This window comes from Lotus japonicus, chromosome 1 (genome assembly GCF_012489685.1).
Source record: "Lotus japonicus ecotype B-129 chromosome 1, LjGifu_v1.2".
In the NCBI taxonomy this organism is placed as follows: domain Eukaryota; kingdom Viridiplantae; phylum Streptophyta; class Magnoliopsida; order Fabales; family Fabaceae; genus Lotus; species Lotus japonicus.
This window is the reverse complement of record NC_080041.1, coordinates 81143752-81166089: the sequence shown is the minus strand read 5'-3', so window position 1 is coordinate 81166089 and position 22338 is coordinate 81143752. Positions and strand designations below refer to the sequence as shown.

At 38.1% G+C, this 22338-nt stretch overlaps 1 protein-coding gene and 1 pseudogene across 3 annotated transcripts in view; one reads left to right on the top strand and one right to left on the bottom strand.

Moving 5' to 3' along the window:
* Positions 1-1195: 1195 nt before the first annotated feature.
* Positions 1196-5807, bottom strand: LOC130732111 (pentatricopeptide repeat-containing protein PNM1, mitochondrial-like; annotated as a pseudogene).
* A 2681-nt stretch (positions 5808-8488) lies between these two features.
* The window catches only part of LOC130719456 (BEACH domain-containing protein B), a 38625-nt gene continuing 24775 nt past the window's right edge, over positions 8489-22338 (top strand). The window contains exons 1-16 of one of the 3 annotated variants that reach the window (XM_057570084.1): positions 8489-8645; positions 8907-9183; positions 10948-11011; positions 11315-11534; positions 11897-12073; positions 12557-12859; positions 13298-13520; positions 13917-13985; positions 14258-14716; positions 14863-15184; positions 15798-16262; positions 16401-16559; positions 16669-16818; positions 19712-19867; positions 20065-20106; positions 20248-20592. In XM_057570084.1, the coding sequence (XP_057426067.1) occupies positions 9065-9183; positions 10948-11011; positions 11315-11534; positions 11897-12073; positions 12557-12859; positions 13298-13520; positions 13917-13985; positions 14258-14716; positions 14863-15184; positions 15798-16262; positions 16401-16559; positions 16669-16818; positions 19712-19867; positions 20065-20106; positions 20248-20592 (3273 nt within the window). In that variant the 5' untranslated portion in view covers positions 8489-8645; positions 8907-9064. Of the gene's footprint in view, positions 8646-8906; positions 9184-10947; positions 11012-11314; positions 11535-11896; positions 12074-12556; positions 12865-13297; positions 13521-13916; positions 13986-14257; positions 14717-14862; positions 15185-15797; positions 16263-16400; positions 16560-16668; positions 16819-19711; positions 19868-20064; positions 20107-20247; positions 20593-22338 lie in introns of those variants that run through there. The other 2 variants (XM_057570088.1, XM_057570092.1) reach the window with 2 other exon arrangements.

Below are 22338 nucleotides of genomic sequence, written 5' to 3'. Positions count from 1 at the left end.
TCGAGAGTTTTTGACTCAAAAAGCGGAACCTTTGTCAGAAATGGGTATTTTGAGCAGAATTGAAGTTCGGCGGCGATTCGACGAGATTCAGCGAAATGTAATCCGCTAAACATGCTCAGGGCCACGCAGGAAATAAGTTTAGACAGAGAAATCAAGTTATTTGGACAGTTTTACAAAAAGCTCAAAACTTTGAGCACAGAAAGACATAGAGAAAAGCGACATAATTTACGATTAGAGGTAAGGAAAAGCATTAGTACCTCGAGGCTTATGCGTAGCAACGAACTGTGCGACGATCAGACAAGAATCGGCGAAAATCACTTCTGCTCCTTCCTCCTTGGAAGCCCACGGCTGTGTGTGTGTTTTTTGATGTTTTTTTATTTTTTTTTTCATTTTTCAAGCTATTTATAGGTGATAGAAAATGCGGAAAAATGAAAATTTCGCGATTCCGATTTCTCCTGTGCCATCCTCTGTGAATTCTAAGATAGGTTATGGCGACAGAATTCCATAACTCAAAATAAGTTTCTTGGAATTAAGGCAAACGACCTAAAGTCGGTGTAAATCCATTTTACCCGAAAAACTACTTTTTGCAGTTGATGTCGGATGAGAAAACTTCTTTCTGAAGAAAGATTAGAAACATCGAAAGAAATGGGTGCACGCATGTGGAATCTTCGTTTGAAGCTCCGAATAGAAAATGTCTTCATTAACCGTCTATTTTAGGTTTCTTGAGCTATCAGGGTTTTCGTTTCGGCAAACCTCCGAGAACTAGAATCGGACGTTCGTACATTCCAGGGTTTCGCATCGAAACGCTTGTCATGGAAGGATTAAGAGAAGTTCTAACATTTCACTGAAGATTTTTGGAATTAGTTTCCATCGTGTCTTTAAGTGCAAATTAGTCGTTTACTAACGTTTTCGCCCTAAGGCGGAAGTGAATGAACTCGTGCTATAGCCTATAGCAACTATATAACTATTCTTAACCATTTCCTGAACTTTATTCTTCATAATATTAATCCAAACATTAAACACAAGTCAAGTTCCTCTCACGCTTACACATAATCCTATACGTGAGTTGGAAATTAATTATTTATTTAATTCTAAAATCTTGGGTCTTACACCTTTCATCTACAATGTGGTCAATTAGAAATTCAGACACCAGGCACTCTAACAAAGAGGACCAAACCAATCGTGAATGTTGTTTAAAGGATTGTTTCCATACAAAAATTTATTTCTGAATCTATTTAAGAGTAAAACTGAGCTTGAGACAAAGAAAACATGATTGAATAGGGAAGAAACTATTACAAAACCTTGCAAGTAAAAAAATGAGATCACTAAACTCGACCCCTCATTCGTTTTGGCTTCTTAACAAAACTCAATCGAATCTGCTTCAGGCATCTTCTCTTTCTAGCCATTTTCTCAGGCAAGGTTTCCCTCTTCTTCACAGCCTTGACCTTCTTCTTCTTCACATATCTTGGGTCAACAACGTACTCCTTAGGCGTCACAGCCAATCCTCTACTCTGGGCTTCATGGAAAAGATCATTAGCCTTATCAAGACGATTGTCAGCACCCAATTTGGACATCAACAAATCATAAGTCTTAATCCCAGGTTCACACCCATCAACTTTCATCATGGCAAAGACCTTCAAAGCATGCTCAACCCTCTCAATCCCACACAAAATTGTGAGAAACTGATAGTAAGCCTTCTTATCAAGAGAAGCACCAAACCCAGCAGATTTCATCCTATCAATCATTTCATCCCCTTCTTCCAACCTTGCAGCCTGATACAAGCTCCTTACCAAAACAACAAATGTAGTCTCATTGGGATAGCATCCCCACTCTCCAATCCTATGGAACAATTTCAACGCATCATCGGTCTTCCTAATCTTACACAAATTCGTTATCAGAACATTGAATGTCTCCACATTCCTGGGAACCCCACGATAGTCCATCTCAACCAGCACCTTCTCCACCTCCGAATGAAGCAGAAACGGATCCTTCTGGCGACAAAGCTCACACACACAATGAAGCATCGCATTGTAAGCCACTATGTAAGACCCAAGATTTTAGAATTAAATAAATAATTAATTTCTAACTCACGCATAGGATTTTGTGTAAGTGTGAGGGGAACTTGACTTGTGTTTAATGTTTGGATTAGCGTTATGAAGAAGAAAGTTCAGGAAATGGTTAAAAATAGTTCTATAGTCGCTATAGGTTATAACACGAGTTTTATTCACTTCCGCCTTAGGGCGAAAACGTTAGTAAAGGGCTAATTTGCTCTTAAAGCACTGTAGAAACGATATTCAAAAATATTTAGAGGAATATAAGAATTTATCTTATTCCTTTCCATGACAGGTGTTTCGACATGAAACCCTGGAATGTACAAATGATCGTTTTCGATTCTCGGAGGTTTGCCGAAACTGAATCCCTGATAGCTCAAGAACCTTAAAGTAAACTGTTGATGAAGACTTTTTCTATTCGGAGCTTCAAACAAATATTCCACACGCATACACCCATTTCTTTCGATGTTTCCAATCTTTCTTCAGAAGGAAGTTTTGTCATCCGACATCAACTGCAAAAATTAACTTTTCGGGTTAAATCGATTAACACCGTTAGTGAATCGTTTGCTTAAATTCCAAGAAACCTGTTTCGTGTTCTGAAATTCTGTCGCCGGATTCTCTCTTATAATTCACAGAGGAATGTGAAGGGGAAATCAGAATCGCGAAATTTTCATTTTCCCGCGTTTTCCCTTTTCTATAAATAGCTTGAAAAAAAAAAAACATCACCACCAACACACACACACACATGGCCGAGAAGCTTGAAGAGGAAGGAGGGGAGAATTGATTTTCGCCGATTCTTGTCTGATCGTCGCTCTGTTCGTTGCTACGCGTAGGCCTCGAGGTACTGATGTTTTTCCTTACCTCTGATCGTAAATTATGTCGATTTTCTCTATGTCTTTCTGTGCTCAAAGTTTTGAGCTTTTTGTAAAACTGTCCAAATAACTTGATTTCTCTGTCTAAACTTATTCCATGCATGCCCAAGAGCATGTTTAGCGGATTACATTTCGCCGAATCTCGTCGAATCGCCGCAGAACTTCAATTCTGCTCAAAAACCCATTTTTATGCTGAGGTTCCGCTTTTTGAATAAAAAACTCTCGACTGAGCTTAGCGTCAGTAGGATTAGTTGTCATAAACGTCGTGGGTATCAACCTCATCCAATTTATTTTTTGAAATTCCGATTTTGAGTTTCCGAGCTTAAAATCTTGACCAAAATACCCCTGTTCTAGTTTTCGATCCGATATTTTTCTGAGAGTTTCCCTGGCCTAGATATCGCCTAAGAATACCTAGGAATTGATTCAGATCGAAAAAAAAGTTCGGAAACCCTATTTTCTAAAGTGGCCGAAACCTGTTTGTTAGGGTACTGTGTCCAAAAATAATTTTTGGGTCTCTATGACCTGAGCTATAGCGTAGCTCTTTCGATTGTCGAAAATTTGGCTTTGGTTTCGTGTAATTCCGAGTTCTGTAGCTCAAGTTATGCGCGTTTTAGCAAATGAAGTTCTGTTGTCAATTCGTGCCTAAATAGGAACTCTGAAGCTTTAAAAGCTTTCTTTCCGGTTTCGATTAGTGTTATTAGATCCATTAATTCTAGTAGGTCTTGTGTTGATGATTGTGTTTCCTTGTTCTAGGTTCGCAACTTCCATGCACAACTTCTACTCACGAAGGTAAGGGTAACTCAGTTTTAGCGTGTCTTTGAGTCTTGCCTACTTTTATCGCACTGTCTGCGTTTGAGATGAAGATGATTATATTCCTTGAGTTGATTTATGTTCGTTGATAATAGGAATAACATGTGGTTACTCTGATTGATCATTTGTTGGGCATTGTTGTTGGCTGACTTGGCATATAGGCTTTGGTCCTTAAGTGACAATGAGGTGGGTGTGGTCCCGCGTGATTGTTCCGTCTTTCGAGGCGTTATAAAGTGGAATGAGGTTGGTGTGGTCCCGCGGGATTGTCCCATCTTTCGAGATGTTCTAAAGTGGCGATGAGGTGGGTGTGGTCCCACGCGATTGTCCCGTCCATAGTGGCGCTAAGTGACGATGATGTGGGTGTGGTCCCGCGTGATTGTCCCCTCTTTCGAGGCGTTATAAAGTGACAATAAGGTGGGTGTGGTCCCGCGGGATTGTCCCATCTTTCGAGATGTTCTAAAGTGGCGATGAGGTGGGTGTGGTCCCACGCGATTGTCCCGTCCGTAGTGGCGCTAAGTGGCGATGAGGTGGGTGTGGTCCTGCATGATTGTCCCGTCTTGTGAGACGATATTGATCGATCCATTTTGGTAGAAGCATATAGTCGCATTATAGGACACTAACATTCGATGGTACTGATGTTTGATTTGATGTTATATTGTTCAATGAATCGTCATTTAACTTGATATATGTTGTTAGTTTAATTATCATGTTATATGATTAAGTTCGAATAACATGTTTTCTCTTTCATATGTGGAAATGACATGGAGTTAACCATTTCTATTTGCTACTTGTTGTTTGGGCGCTTAACGCTTTTAGGCGATGGAGATCCTTCCGTCGAAGCTTAGCTGCTCGAGTTGGAGATCGGGTTGTTGGCGGTGGAGTAGAGGTGTAAGAAGCAGCTTTGCTTCTCTTATTGTGGACTATGTTTGAGTCTCCTTTTCTATATGAGAACTCTGTTATTAAATCCTTGCTTCCGCCACTGTTAAAGTGCGCATGTTTATTCTGAACCTTACTTATGGTATTGTAAACTATTATTGCTGTATATCGGGAAACAGGTTATTTAAATAAAGTTATGATGTGTTTCCAACCCTATGGTATTTAGTCATTTTCAAACAAAAAATACCCTTGGATTTTAGGGATTGCAGAATAGTCCTTAGACTTTGTTAGGTTACTTAATGTGATTCCTCAGTTGAGAAATTGGGGTGTTACATACTACGCCAAGCTAAAACCCTCCACGATACATCTCCCCCGCAAGCCTCCGAGCTTCTTCAAGCTTCCCATCAACGTACCAACCCTTGATCAGCAAATCACACATGGCTTCATCCGGGAAGATCACCATAGCCAAATCCTTCACCATCCTCTCCGCATAGCTCGCGAAACCCTTCGAACACAGCTTCTCCACAACCACCTTCAGGGAACCGCGATCACGCTTCAAGCCATAATCCCGCTCCATCCTCTCGAAAAATTGAACCGCTTGGCTCGGCCGCCCGGCGCGAACAAGCCGGTCGATCGCCGCGACAAGGGTCTTGGGCCCTGCACCGCCGCCGGAGAGAACATCGTGCGCGGCCTTGAAATCTTTGCGACGGCTGAAGTAGTCGGCGAAATGGCAGAGCGTATCGTCTGTGAGGTTGAAATTGGGGTGCGAAGCGAGCCATTGGTGGAACCCGACGGTTCTGCTAGCTCTGAGAGAGAGGTTTATGACATGGAGGACTAAATCAGGGGTTGGTGTGACGTGAGAGAAACTCAGGTTGAGATGCTGCGTGACAGAGCGAGGGTCTGAGTCAGAGTCTTTGAGAAGCTCCGAGGAGAGGGCAGTGGCAACTGGATCCGAATCTTCTGGGAGCGTTTGGGTTGGGGTTGGGGTGACGGGTTTCGATGAGAAATGCCTGGTTTTGAAGAGTGAAGATGGAGTGAGAAGGGTTGGGGATTGTAAATGGGGTGAGGGATTGGAAGAGTGGTGGTGGTGAAACGGAGGAGAGGGTTCGATTTGATAGGAGGAGATGGGTGCTAAGGAAGAGGAATGGAAGGATCGGAGCAAGAGCCTCCGAAGTCGCAGAGACGCTAATGGCGACATTTTTAGGGTTCTAGAGTAGATGACAACCGTTTCATGCCTAATATTTTCTCAGGTGTTTGATGATGGTAAACTCATTCAGATAATTGTGGTCATCCCCTCCGAATAAATGATTTTTTTGAGATTTAAATTTGTGTCATCGTCCTTATGAGAATCCAGTTTGTTTGCCACTAAACAAGCACATTATTGATTCTTGGACTATGTTTGATCATTATCTTGTTTATGATTGTTTGGTCTCCTAAATTCTTTTATTCCTTGTTTACCATTAGTAAAACTTTGGTCTATGTTCGGTTTCTTGACCTAAAATAACTGTATATGATAATAGATTTTTTAATCGGCGATGGCTTCTACTGTTTGAAGGTCAGTCAAGGTGGATAAGCATACTTTGAAGGTGTGTTATAGTCATTATTCTTGAGTATTGTGAAAATAAATTCAAGTGAACATGTGGTAGGGAAAACTTGACTTAAAGGTTAAAGGTTACAAGTTGCTTATGAAGGTCTCCACATCATTTATGATGGATACTACAAATGTCACTTAGGGGTATCTAAATGACGTGTTCATATGACATTGTGTCATAACAAAAACTCACCGATAAACTTATTAATGACTAAAGAAGGACGATAATGACATGCATTAAGTTGGACAAGGGCAATTGAAAGTTAAAGCTCATATAAATGAACAAATTTGGTATTGGTTTGACCAAATTGACTCAAGGTTAATGTGTAACACGTATGATTGTGGTTCTAAATAAGTGAGTATGAGTTAAGTTTCATTTTTTGTACTTAAGTTATGCACCTTAATTTGGGTCGAGGGCCTCAAGTGCCGATTTCCCTAACTTGAGATATGATGTTGAACATCATCAGTCTAATAGCTCTAATCCAAACCAAACCATGTGTCCAAATCAATAAAGTATGAAGGCTTAAAAGCACTTTTGGTCCCCCACATTTCACCTTTGTGCAAAACTGGTCCCTCAACTATTTTAATAGCATTCTTGGTCCCCCACGTTTGCCTCCGTTATGACTGTTGGTCCTTGGGTTCTTTTCCGTCTAAATTTGGACGGATCTCTCCTACGTGGATTATTTTAATGACTTGGCCAACATTAGGAGTGAGAGAAAGACCACGTGAGTGGCACGTGATATCTTCTCCTTCATCTACCTGATTCTAACCCAAACCCATCAAATCCCTAATTTCATAAAATCCCCAATTGTCTCTCTGAACGAAAACGTTGATCAATCCTTCGTTTACGTGTCTCTTCTCCATTATCTCCTTCTTCGATTCTTAGTTATGGGTGGCTATGGTAGTCCGTCAATTCGGTGGGATGGAGGAGAGTCCTTGGAACACACAAGGTCAGCCTCGCATGGACGAAGTGAGAACTCAACGGGCTCATCTGATTCGAGGAGAAGAATAATGAAAGTTTGTGGGTGTGGAGTTGAAGCTCCGTTGCTGACTTCGTGGACTGAGGATAACCCTGGGAGGAGGTTCTACGGATGTTGTCTGTTCAAGGTAAGGTTGCTGCAGTTTCGATTCTTCCATGTTGCTGCAGTTTCGATTCTTCCATGTTGCTGCTGTTTTGATTCTCTTCTGCTTCTGTTTCTTTCTACTTCTCTGTATTAGGAACACAAGGTCAGGTTGGGGATTAGGAATTGTGTAGGAAAATTGTTGGTGTATGTACAGGGAAGTGGAGACAAAGGCTTTGGAAGAAGCATTGACTGGTCCCCTGCACCGATATGGACATCACGATGGTCCCCAACACTAACCTCTGAACCAGATTCGCGATTTGTATTCATCTTCACCCTCTGTCTTCCCATTTCTTCTTCAATCGGCAGCACCTAAACCCAAGAACCACGGACCTCTTCTTTCTCAAGTTTCTCAAGTGTGCAATTTTGAGCCTACACCTTACTAATTTCAGATTTCGCGAACTAGAGAGATTTAGGGTTCAGGTCACGTGCAAGCCACGTGACTGACATCTCTCTCTCTCACTAAGTTTCTTCTCTCCTAATAAGCATAGCCTCTCTCCTCCACGTCAATTAAAAAGTGACACACATGAAAAATCCGTTCAAATTTTAACAGAAGGATCAACAGTCATAACAGAGGCAAACGTGGGGGACCAAGAATGCTATTAAAATAGTTGAGGGACCAATTTTGCACAAAGGTGAAACGTGGGGACCAAAAGTGCTTTTAAGCCAAGTATGGAGTGTTTGAGTTAGGATGATCTAAAACCCACTTACATCTTCACATCACATATTCCAAAGCAACAATAATATACGTTAGGAAGGAAAGTTTGAAGAAATACCGATGTGACGTGACAAAGGTAATTGTGATGTTTAGCAGAAATCATGAGGTAATGAATAGTAATTTTCTCTTTTTGTGTTTGCATTTATAATTTAACATTTTTCATTCCAATTAATACAAGTATAGTTTTAGTACACAAACAATGTAAAATATTTTACACCAACAACTAATCACCCTATGCTATGTTGGAGAAATAAATAAATACATTTCTTTTGTATTTGAATCGAGTAAACAACTTATTTTTGATGATGTGGCGGAATATAGTTAGATATCTATGTGAAAATATGATTTAACACATATTACTTTAAATTACATTTAATACCTATATTAGATAAATCTTTTTTGTTTTATAAAAAAATAGTTTCCGATTTTGCTTTTCACTTTCCTTTCTCTCACGCATTCTGCTTATTCTTACAATAATATCATTTCTCTTGATTTCATTACCAGACGCAATTGAAGAAGCTGCGAAGAAAAAAATCAAGCAGGTTACAGAGAAATCGCTATCTCCGATCCCAATCCACAAACCCTAAAGCTCCGTTTTCCATTCAGGTAAACCCCTCTCGATTGCAGATTTCCATTTCACGTTCAATTCAATCGAGATTTTCTGTTTTCAAGAATCCCGAATCGGTTTCGATTCTTGAAATGTGTGAAAAACCCTCTAATCTGTCTCCATCCGAGCTTGATTGAGCTGAAATGAGAATGGTTGTTGAAGTTGGAGTTAGAAATTGCTGTTGATTATTGTTCTCTAGTTCATTTTGTTGTATGAGTATTTTTCAACTTCATCGGCTTCTGTATTTTTCTTGGCATCAGATTTGGATGGCGGTTCGTCATTGTTATCGGTGTTGGTTCAGAGTAACTGGGTGATCTCACTTGAAAAATTAGTCTCACGAGAAGTGAGAACTGGAACTGTTGGGTAGTTCATGAAGTGTCACAACTCACAAGTAGATGGTTGATCTTAGTGAGGAAGGATGAATATTGTTAAGGGTGTCGCTGACCTTATCCGGAGAACTTCCTCTGGCCATACCGGCGAATCCCCAGGTTTCCAAGCTCAGAAGTTCTCTCCTCCTGGGCCCAAGATTCGCTTCAGGTAAAATTATATATCGAATAATAAAGCTTCTTGGTTGCGTTAATTGCAACAATTTGAACAATATTGTTATGAAATCATGTCATTTGATGTTCTCAGAGTGCAGAAGTTGCGTTTTTTCGTAATTGAGTAGAGCATTAGGAAGGGAGTTTTATGGTTAATATAATGTTTCATTGTGTTTTGATTCATAGAGAATACATTGTGTTTGGCAATCTCTTAGGTACTCTTGATCAGGGTTGTTAATGGCGGATAGCGTAGTGTAGCGGCAAGCCCATAAAACGCTATTTCGAGCGCTATTGCGGTAGCGGCAAATAGCGGTGAATAGTGGAGTAGCGGTGAACCCCCAGGGCGCTACGCTATAGGCTATTGCGCCGCTATAGCGTGCTATTAACAAGCCTGCTCTTGATACAATAGGACTAATAGGGATTGTATTGCAAATATCACCCCTCTTGAGATTGGGAGTGACTGGTTGACATTAAGTGTGCTTGTTTTTATGGAATTATATTTCTTTGACCAATGGAAAAGATGTGAATTTTGCTTTATTCAGGGTATTTTCTTTTACCGCTTTAGGAAAATAAATAAAAAAAGGCAAATAAATGAAGAATATAATGCTTAAATCTTGTTAAGTTTGTGCCAGAGAAAGAAACTCATGTAATGATTATTGTCGATCAACACTACTTGCGACTATCATTCCTCTTGGACTTTCTTGAATCCTCTCTCTCGATGACCCTTGATCTGATTGGGGAAGACACCGATAAGAAATGCACTATTTTTCATGCTATTATGAAGGGTTTCATCTTAGAGCTTCAAACCACATTTATTTTGTAAGCTTTTTTCACCAACTTTTTAATATCTGGGCGGTGATCTCTGTCTGAGTGACCATGTTGTCATACAAGTGAATGTTGTTAGATATTATTAGCTGTTTAGCACGTGAATTACTTCTTATGCAAATCTGTCTTGAATGTGTAGGATATGATGGCCTTTGTTCTATTTTTTATCTATTAATGATTGCATGACTATAGAGGGTGCTAAGCTTTGTATCTAGTTTCATATATATATTTTTTAGATATATAAAAGAATATTGTTAAAGTGCGAAACATAAGAAAAATTGGGGTGAGGATACGGTACCCCCAGGAGCTGGAAAGGAAAAACTAAACAGTCTAAATTACATAGGAATCTGGGAATACAGTGGCTTCCCAAATCCCAATCCATTTATACGTCAGAATTTTTCGCTTCCTTTGAACAACCTTCCGCAGAACACAAGAGTGGCTAGGTACCCCAAAGCTAGTTAATGTAGAATTACAATGTGACTCCCTTAAAGATGTGCGCATTTTGTTGTAGATTCTTGCATCAAATATAGCAACATCTCATATTGCTCCTCTTTACTCTTACTAAATCATATAAACTGTCATAAAAAATAAATCTAGTGTAAAAGGACTCTCCTAGTGCTCGTCAAAGATCATAAATTGGTTGATCCAGAGGCGGCTGCCTTGTATGAAGAAATAAGCGTTGACATCATGTCCCTTTCTCCAAAGGGCATTGGGTAGTTTATGATTCTGCAGTAAATCATTTTTGGTAATCCTGTTAACAACACTCTCAAATAGGAATTTTCAATGATGAATTTAAATGGTTAGGGGATTAAGCGAGAAACTGATATAGGGATTCACATTAGAAGAAGCTATGAGAATCATTTGTGCCAAACTGCCAATAATGATGCGATACCTTTTTCTCACACTTGAATTTCATTTCACTTTTGACTTATTCCAGTGACGTTGGTGATGAGGCAATTGTAAATACTCTTTGGGAGCGATATGAGAAAGTTGATGATAAGGTACGATTGAATTTGTGCTTACTAGATTTATGCTCATTTAATGTTTGTATTTTCTGAAGAAAGCTTCATAAGAGCTATTTATTGAAAATTTTGTATATGCATTTAGTACATGTAAGATATGCAGTCTGTTGGATTTATTTATTTATCTGTTATGTATATGTAAAAGAATGTGTTTTCTAAATTTTTTGGTTGGCACAGTCGTTGAGTATGATGTTACATGCATGCTTTATTTCTTTCTCTCACAACAGTAATTACCTATTCAGTAGATTTCCCTAATATAATATAATGACCTTAATGTTTTAGGTGGAGAAAAAGAGATTGCTTCATGTTTTCATCAAGCAATTTGTAGCTGCCTTCAAGGATTGGGAACCTGTAAATTCAGGCATATTATTAGAGTCTGCTTCTGTTGAGAATTTTCCATCAACTGATGATGTGGTTATTGGCTGTTCATCTGGACATCCTGTTGAAGTCATTCGGGTATTAGTTGAAGAGGTCACACAGTTAAGCTCACTAGTCACTGAGTGTAAGATGCATATCATAGCCATCCTCATTATTCTATTCACCTTCCTCTTAATTATGTAGCGTTCACTAAAAGGAAATCCACATGGGTTTACACATGTATACAAATTTAGATTTTGGGCCTATAGCATCTATATGCAAAATAAATGAAACAGATTTAAGAAGGTATATACTTATTAGAAATTGTTTACTAGGATCAGTGGTTTAATTTACTCTTAAATTTTCATTCGCTAAGTTAAAAATGAGTCCCATTCTGATTCCAAGATGTTGTTGTCTCAAATGTATAGAAATGATAATTTTGGTTTATTGTACTGGTAGGTTATTGATGACATGTAATTCGTGTCTCCCTCCCCTTGTTCTTTTCAGTGACCACCAGCACAGTGCAACCGTCAACAGAATTTTCTGGGGCTGCGACCAAGTTGTTTATCACTTCTGAAGGATTTTACATTTTGGATGCACTGAAAATTATTGCTCGTTCATTGTATAATTGCAGACTTTTTGGATACTATGGTGGAATTCAAAAACTTACAGCGCTAATGAAAGGTATAATCAATGTTATTTGATAATGGGTTTTCTTTTTTTATTTCTGGTTTTGATTAGTTTTGTGCATGATGGTTGCTGAAAATTGGTAATTGTTTTGTCTAATGTTGTTTAGTTCTGCATATTGTTTCTTTATAGGTTGATTACTTTAGCATTTTGTTAGGTTTTTAACGTTAAGGCCAGGCCTACGTGTTCCACTGTTATAGCTAAACAGATGTTTTTTTTTTTTTTCTCACTTCAAATGATTTACTGCTACATTTTGTTCAAACTGTCGTACCTTTACAAACCAAATATGATATCAGTCCCAGCAATTTGAAGGATTTAATTCCTAAATCTTATTTTCAACCCTTTTATGCATCGTAGGCCTATGTTTCAAAATTTTACTTTGGTGCTTTGATTAGTTGCTTCTTGTTATTCACTAACATGTGTCAATTATAAGCCTATAAAAATGAAATATATTCTGACTCTGGGTTCAATTTATTACAGGGGCTGTGGTCCAACTTAAAACCATATGTGGTGCCCTTTCTGCTGATGAAAGTTTGTCTGACTCTTCTTTGGAGAAAATCAGGCTGCTTCAACAAATTCTTATATATGTTGTGTCAGTAATTTATATTTTTATCGATTTAGGTACCAATATAGACAAACAGGATGAGTTGTTCTGCACACATGTTGATGCTCCAATCAGCTCTTCAAATAGTTCAAAGGTTTTGTCTACTGAAGCAAGGTTACATTGGCGACAGAAAGCAATTGTTTCTGTGATGGAAGCTGGTGGTCTAAATTGGTTAGTAGGTAAGGTACGCATCTGTTATATTAGTATATTTTGAGCAATTTTTTTAAACCAAACTGGTCATTAAACCGGTGGAGGGATCTTTTGTATTCTGTTAAAGTAGTTACACTGTTCAATACACAGTGTATATTTATAGTACAAGAGTGTTATATCACTAACTAACTGCTTGACATTACAAGTGTATATTATATATTCTATTACTTTAAAAGTTATTAAGTGGAGTGACTTTGATAAGAGTTACTCCTGGAGTCACTTGATCCCTCCTCATTTGTATTATAGGATATTAGTATCATATCTTACTTGTTAGAGATTTAGAACGATCCTTTCCCTTTTAACCATTGTACCTTGTATCTATGTCCATCACACATCAAAGTGAGAATCAATAAAATATTCAGTTTCCTTAATTTCTAGTGTATTCACCTAACCTAAATTTGTCTCAGAGCTATTACGTGTCATTAGAAGATTCAGCATGAAAGAACTGTTGATGGATGATTCACTTCAGTACTTGAGCATGAAAATCCTTTCCTTGGCCTTATCTTCAAATTCCCGGGGTCAGAATCATTTTAAAAGTATTGGAGGGCTGGAAGTGCTGCTGGATGGTCTTGGATTTCCATCAAATTATGCAACAACTTACAGTAAATTCGTGTTGACTCATGGATTCAGGTATTATTGGATATATTTCCAGCTAATTATTCTTTGGTTGGTTTAGTGGCAAAATATAGTTTTCTTAAGCAAGTTGTGTATCTGCATTATTCTTCTTTGAGGGATTATTGCAAGTCTTAGAAGTTTGATTTTGTGATTAATAGCTTGATAACCAGCTTTATACTAGTAAAGTGTCTGTACTTATGCATCACGGTTCAGGTTTGTTGTCTGTTTACTATATCCTTTTAGCCGTGACATGCACGTTTTGTCTCCTCTGGTGGTTTTGGTTAGTATCATGCATGTAGGAAAATCTATCTGGTATTTCTGCTGTATCCATCTCTCTGGGAGTGTGTCTACATTATTACATCATAATACATCCTGTCTTTCAATCTTTAAGTATTTGCTTGTTTTTGGCAGGGATGATAAACCATTGCAAAAAAATTTTGTGCTCCATCTTCTTTCTCTGGAAGTTTTAAGGGAGGCAGTGTATCCTTCTTAATGTCCTCATGTTGTGAATTTTGGAAGTTGTCTTCTGTGCTACTTTGATATGCTCTTTTATGTGAATAATCAAATGCTAATTATCAAAGGCCAAAACACACAAAAGTAGAAAAATTGCTTCAACACTATTGCCTACTAGAGTCCCAACACATTTAATATGTGTTTTTTTTTTGATAGGCAAACATTTAATATGTGTATATTCACACAAGATGTATTTTATGTAGTAGTTCTTGATGCTTGAGACCTTGACCTTGCTACAGCTTTGGGAACGTAAACAACCTGCAATTTCTTTGTGAAAATGGTAGGGTGCATAAATTTGCAAATAGTTTTTGTTCACCGGCTTTTGTGCTTCAAGGTTTGGGACAGGAGAAGGATTTTGCTGGCAAGCAGGCTGTTGGCATGCCTTGTCTTGACATACAAGAAAATGAGAATCGTGTGAAACCTGATCCAGTGATGGCTTCTGCTGACCTTCCAACCAGTGCTTCTTTTTCTCATTTTTGGAATGATTATGTTCTTATGTTGAGCAGAAGTCTCTGTTCATTTCTTTTAGTTCCTGAAGGTTCAAAGTCTCATGTCCAAGTATCTTCTGGTCGGCTTGCATTACCTGTTTCCTCATCATATTGTGAAATGTCAATCAAATGGGTCATGAGGGTTCTAGTGTCAATATTTCCTTGCATCAAAGCTTGCTCGAGTCAGAATGAGTTGCCAAGCTTTTTAAGGTGAATATTACCAATGGCTTGCAGTGTCTCTATTGGTGATCTTTGCTGAAAATTCTTATTGACTCTCAAAAACTGTATCCTGAATTGTTTTGTTTCTATGATTATGAACTAATTTTGTATGTTGATTTTCTTCCCATTTTATGCAGGGTCTTTGTCACCATTCTGCAGAACACAGTTCTTAATGCATTTAGAAATCTTCTTTCTTCTTCTCCCTTGTCACTTGAAATTTTTCGTGAAGAGGGAATATGGGATCTTATATTTTCAGAAAATTTCTTTTACTTTGAGTCAGCATCAGAAGAATCTGCTGGACAGATATCTGCATACAATAAGAAGTCTGAAATATTGTCTGCTTCAAGTAACACTAGTGATACAAGTACAACAGAAGTTAAAGGAGTTAATAGTCTACAGATGGAAGCACTGTCATTTGTGGAATTTGCTGCAACTTCTAATGGAAATACTCACAACATGGTGGGTTCTCCCCCCCCTTTCCATCTAGTATGATATTTTTCAAAAATTTCTTTGATTCTGTGAAATTGAGGCTTCAACACAGGCTTCTTGTCCATAGGTAGAGAGGGAGAGAGAGAGTTGTGTTGGATATTTGTTTTAAATTTGCACTACCTGTCTTGTTAATTGCTTAATGCATCATTTTCCTGAAATAACATTACTGGTATGTGTCCTTTTTCATACCTGTGTTCAATCGCTTCATGTCTTCTGAAATAAAGAGAGATAGAAAAGATAGGCATAGCTTGAAATCTGTGAGTCAAGCTACTCAGCGGAGAGCAGTGATATGTGAATTGATCTCTAGTTATGTAGACTTTTGGTATATAATAGATAATTTTATCATTTTACCGAACAGAAGTGCAGGGATTTGTGTAAAGGTCTTTCTATGAAATTGCAACAGTCTGCAATCTTGAAATTATATGTTATTATAGTACTCGTGTTGGATATTTGTTTTAAATTATGCACTACCTGGCTTTATGCATTGCTATTTTGCTGAAATAGGATGACAAGTGTGTGTATCTTTTTGCTTGCCGGTATTATTGAGAATTTTCTAAGTATTTTTATCTGGTTTAAATTACAGACTGAATTGTCTGCATTGCTGGATGCACTTGAACATTCTGCTTGTAATCCTGAAATTGCTGGTGTTCTTGTGAGGACTTTGGTTCGCATTTTGCACGTATCCCCTGAAAAAACAGTTGCTTCCTCTATGACCTTGAATGCAGTTTCTCGGGTTCTACAAGTTGCCTGTGTTCAAGCACAAGAGTCTAGAAGATCTGGAAGCATGAATCCTTCCAGTGTGAATAGTGGCATAGAAGTATTGGTATCAGTGCAAGATCAACAAAAATGCAATTCACCTGACACTGTACAAAGTTGGTTTAGTTGTATGAAAATGTGCATGGAGTTCTTTACCATGTTTTTAGCGTCCGCTGAAGATACTAGGAGTTTGATATTGCATAGTTTTACATGCATTGATTGCTTGTTTGATTTATTTTGGATAGAAGATTTGAGAGATGATGTGCTCAGACACATACTTGATCTCATGAAGGTATTCATTTTGTTTTATTTACTTGAGTTTGGCTGTGTTATAATGTAAATGTGGAATTCATACTCTAGGTCATGATTGATTGATTATCATGTGAATATTATTTATTAATTTTCTTTGTTTAACATTGCTCCTTTTCAGATTATACCATTCTCTGAGGAAGATAAAAAAGCAAAGTTGCAGTTATGCTCTAAGTATTTAGAAATGTTTACTCAAGTAAAAGAACGAGAGAAAAGCTTTGTTGATCTTTCTATTAATTTGCTGGTTGGAATGAGAGATATGCTCCAAGCTAACCAGGCAGTATGTGCCCAATGTTGATTTTTTTTTTCTTAACCTTATTTGCTTTTATGTCTTCAGAAGCATTTGGCAATTTAACTGAATGGCTACCTTGGATATTGTTTTGCTTCAGTACTATCAGGCTCTATTTCGTGATGGGGAATGCTTTTTGCATGTTGTATCATTACTTAACAGTGACCTTGATGAGGCAAATGGGGAAAAATTAGTTTTAAATGTACTCCAAACACTTACTTGTCTGCTTGCAAGTAATGATACCTCAAAGGTACTTGTCTTTCTTCATAGCTCTCTTATTTATTTTTTTATCCTTCACTGCAATACTTATTGATATCACTATCTCACTTTTTTTTTGAATGAGCACATATATAGCTGATATTGTTCTGTATGGTTCAAAAGTTCATTCTTGTGTTGCCCTTTGGTTGCTTTTGGATTGTGGTAAACTAACTAATGCAAAAGCTTAAGTTGTTGTATAATGTTAGAATTGATAACATGTAAACATTTGATAGCGGTTACTGATTTGTAGGGATTGAATTTGGCATCACATTCAATTGTATTCAGTAATGTACAAGAAAAAATTGATGCATTTGTAGACTAATTAGTCACACATGATTGACTTTGTTGCATCTCTATAAAACAGCCTTCGGGGCTTGTGGTATGAATAATTCAATGGCCCGTTTTTTACTCTGCTGAAATCCAATTTTTATTTAGAGGCAAGACAAAATATGATAGGACATCTCTTTTTCTGTGATTTAATCTTCTTTCTCTTTTAATAAATTGATCTTTCACGATATCTAGCATCAATGGAAAAAGGGATGAAAACTTTGCTAGCTGTAGTGCTTTTTCTTTTGTCTTTTTTAATATGTTTAGAAGTTTTTTGTCAGCACTATTATTGTGGCACTTCACAAAAGCATTCAACCATAAAAAGAAATTGATACTTCTTTATACTCTTTCATGGATTAAAATGTTGGTGATCCTGTATAACCTGAAATTGAAGGTTTTAGTACATGCTTGGCAATAATCAATTTGGGGAGCAGCTTTTCATTGAAAGCTTTTATTAACAAAAAATAAACTAATTCAAACACACATAATGGCAAGTCCCCTTAATTTCTATATCTAATTTTGAAGAGTTGAGACTTGAGAGTCCCCCCCCCCCCTCCCCCCCCTGAGAATGGAAAATGCATGAGAATCTAGAACATATTCTTATAAAAGCAAGAGACAAGATGATGTTGCGAGGTCAAGTGCAAAACAATGTAACAAACTATCAAGTCATTGCATCGGCTACTTGTGAAACCATTTAGCTCACCTAGTTACTTTAGAAAGTTTGATTTGGGGAGGTAATGCATACGACACTCATTTGTGATAAATATGTTATTCTGTGTAGTGTCTCAAATCCAGTATTTCGTAATAAGATTAACACATTGAAAATAGATTGTCATTTCAGTAGAAATGATTTTGTCTGGAGACATCATCATTAGCTTTGTCAATTTGAATGATCAATAAACGTATGTTTTCATCAAGTCTTTAATAAGTCCTTGAATAAGTTATATCTATTACAAGCAGTGTTTTAAAACTCGGCTCGGTCATCGACTCGGCCGGGGTACTGAGTCAATGACAATGAGTCACTGGTCAGACCAGTGAGTCAGTGGGTTGATTGCTTGACTCGGTTGTCTATTAAAAAAATCTAAAATTCAATATACTAGCTATTAATATGTATAGATTGAAAAATGAGTCTGCCCCCTAATAACACAAGCTGCCTAACCCTTATTAAATATTATACTATAATATAGTCAGATAAAATTTGATTAAGAAAAGTAAAATGATAATACAGCTGTATATAACTGTCCGCCTTTTTGAAATTGAAAAGTTAAACTCAAGTCACTAAGATTAGACGGTTGGCTACTTCAAGTAAGAAAATTATTTTATCTTATACATGGGAAAGAGGAGTATGAAAAGCAAAAAATTGGGGAAAGGAAGCGTCTCTCTCTCTCAGATCTCTACTTTCATCTCTCTCGCTACTTAGTTTTCTTCCATTCAATTTAAGCGTCGATTCTCGGTGGTTTACTTTGAAGATGCAAGGGGTCTCACTTTGAGATGTGAGATGTGATATGCGCTTCTTTTTTATCAAATAACATTATTTCCGTTTTGCTTGGAGCTGGTAGTCTGAGTTTGAGTATTGCAAGAGTGCAAGGACAGCCCCAACGATGGCCATTCTCCATTCCTTCTTCATCTTTCTTTCTTCTCTCTTTTTTTTCTCTTTTTCTTGACAAAGGTGACTCACTGGTTCGCCCAGAAATAGGCCGAGTCATACCGGGTCCCACCGGTTCCATTACTTATCTGATCCGAACAAAGACTCGAACCGGTCATATGACCTAGTTCTGGTCGGACCGGTTCAACTGGCCGGCCTGAGCTGAGTCTTAAAACACTGATTACAAGCTTTATGCATATCTACATGCTTCAGCTTGAGAGTGAGTGTTAGAAGGAGAATAAATACGGCAATTATATGCTGTAAAGTGTTATGAAATCAAGGTAATTGTAAATCTTTTTATTTATTGCTTCATGTCAATATGATATAGTTTTGCTGTACAGTTTAAACACACATATTCATCAAATGTCTCGTGTCTCTTCTTTCCTAAGAAGGATGCTTGTATTCTGAATTATATATCATCTTGTACAGTAGAAGATGCTACATGAGCATTATCAGTTACTGTCGCATATAATCTGGAACCAGTTTTTCTTGAAGTGTGGTTTAGTGTCATGTTTCATACCTCAATGAATATGTGATTGCATTTTTTTGTATAGGTTACTAGACGGTCAGGAATACTATAGAATTTTAATCTTCATTGCTCTCTGCATCATATCTCATGGCAATGATATTAGATAGGGAAAATACTGGCTGCCTGTGCAAGTAAAACTATTACACTCTAGGTCTTAAACTGCATTGAGTTTTTTTTTACTGTTGTTTTCTTAACATACAAATTTGGGTACAGCCGTACAGGATTTTCTATTGATGATGAGCCTTTTTTTTAAGTTAACTGTAGTCCATTTTGTATTGCAATGAGGTCAAACTTATATGTAGTTATTGTTGTTTTGTACTTGCTTGCATTGTAAGAGTGCCTTTTGATTCAAAAGTTTACTCCTTCTATCTTCATCTCTTGCAGGTTGCATTTAGAGCTCTAGCTGGAAAAGGGTACCAGACTCTGCAGAGCCTGCTGTTGGATTTTTGCCAAGGGCATTCAAGTGAAAGCCTTTTAGACGCTTTGCTTGATATGCTTGTTGATGGTAAATTTGACATAAAAATGAGTCCTATTATAAAGGTAATATGCTATTACGTTGGCATAGCTTCCAAAATTGTTTGATAAACTTGCACTGTTCCAGTTTCTGTTGCAAGAAACTGGGGAAATTGGTATTGGGTGCACCCACATGCTGTATCATATTGATTTAGTAAATCTTCATTTAATTAATCTTAATTTAGTGTTTTCTTATTTTTCTACATTTCTATTTTTTATTTCAGAATGAAGATGCAATAACATTATATCTGATTGTGCTGCAAAAGGTTTCCCATTCACTTCCCTTTGCCTTTTCCCCACCAATTATTAATTTATTGTTATTCTTGATGATTTTTTAGTACTTGCTAGACTTTACTTCGAGAATATAATGCCATCTGTTTATTGTTTGCTATCTTGTGATTGGGCAGAGCAGTGAGTCGTTGCAGCATCACGGGCTAGACGTGTTTCAGCAACTACTAAGAGATTCCATTTCTAATAGAGCTTCTTGTGTCAGAGCAGGAATGCTTGATTTTCTTCTTAATTGGTTTTCTCAAGAACACAATGACAGTGTGATCTTTCAGATTGCCCAGTTAATTCAAGCCATTGGCGGGCATAGCATATCAGGGAAGGACATTCGCAAAATCTTTGCTTTACTGCGAAGTGAGAAAGTTGGGATGAAGAGGCGGTACTGCTCTATTTTGTTAACAAGTCTCTTGGCAATGCTGCATGAGAAGGGGCCAACTGCCTTTTTTGATCTTGATGGGATTGATTCTGTAAGTCCTGAATCTATTATTGACGCATCTCTATTTCTATAAAAATTCCTGGTTCTTCTTTAGTTACTACTTGAAGTATTTTGCATCAGTTTTACATTTTCTTCCATCCTGGATATATGCTAACACAAGGTGTGTCGTGTATTTCTATGGTGTCAATGGTTAGTTATAGTTAGATGACAATTGTCATCATAACTGCTACAGCTAGAAATGTTGCATCTATCTCATTGTATATATACAGATTTTTATATGCATGCAATTCAGTAATGACATCAGATTCACAATTAAGAAATCTTTCTCAGATTTTCTCTTTCTCTGATTACATTTTCTTTCACTTTTTCTCGCTTTATTAGGGAACACTATGAGTGTGTATAGAGTTACACGTTAGCATTGCTGACTGTACTATCAGTCAGCACTAGGTTTGTTATGCTGAGTTGGCATTTCAGTTAGGCTAGGTTTATTAGGGAACACTGTATGAGTGTGTATAGAGTTACACGTTAGCATTGCTGACTGTACTATCAGTCAGCACTAGGTTTGTTATGCTGAGTTGGCATTTCAGTTAGGCTAGGTGGTTATGCTTAGCTGGCTAACTGAATCTGTTAGAGTTCTTGTTAAGCTTGTTGAGAAAGCTATAGAGTTCTATATAAGCTGTAATTAAACTCTTGTATCCTCAACTTTTCATAATCAATGATAAACACTTTTCACTATTCTGAGTTTCTCTAACATGGTATCAAGAGCCTTCTACGATCCTTGAGATCCTTCTCTGATTTTTCTTTCTTCTTCATCATCATCATGGCTGATGAAGTTCATGCAGATCATTCTTCTGCAATTCCTATGCCAGTTCCAGTTGCTGTTGCTCCATCACAGTTGAGTTCTTCTACGTTGGTTCACAAGCTCACGCTGAAGCTTGATGATTCCAATTTTCTCTCCTGGAAGCAACACGTTGAAGGCATTGTTCGTACGCATCGGTTACAGAGTTATCTTGTTCATCCAGAGATTCCACCGAGGTTTCTCAATGAGCAAGATCGTGAGAATGCAGTCGAGAATCCTGCATACCAGATTTGGGAGCAACAGGATTCAGCGTTGTTCACGTGGCTTCTCTCTTCACTCTCGCCTTCTGTGCTTCCAACGGTGGTGAATTGCAAGCAGTCATGGGAAGTGTGGCAAGCTGTGCTTGATTTCTTCCAGGCTCAGACGATTGCGCAATCAACACAGCTTCGATCTGAATTGCGAACCATTACCAAAGGATCGAAGAGTTCATCTGATTTTCTCAAGCGCATCAAGTCGATCGTGAACGCTCTTGTCACGATTGGTGATCCGATCTCGTATCGCGAGCATTTGGAAGCAATCTTTGATGGTTTGCCAGATGATTATAGTTCGCTGATGACGATTGTTTACAATCGCGATCAACCTTGCTCGATCTCGCAGGTTGAAGCGATGATCATTGCGCATGAAGCGCGTTTGGAACGCACGCGTGTGCGTCAGATGCAAGCGTCTTCTCCAGCGGCGTTTCTCGCTCATACGACTGCGCCATCGCTGGCGCCTCCAGTTGCGCCACCGCCGGCGACACCTACTGCACCGCCTCCGACGACAGTTGCGCCTCCATCGCCGGTGTACTCAGAGGTCAACTACGCTGCTAGTAGCGTTGACTCGTCCAGATCTGATGATCGTAATCGCTCCGGTGACTCACGCGGTTATGGCGGTGATCGTGGTGGTTACAATAACTATGGTGGACGTGGTGGCCGCTCC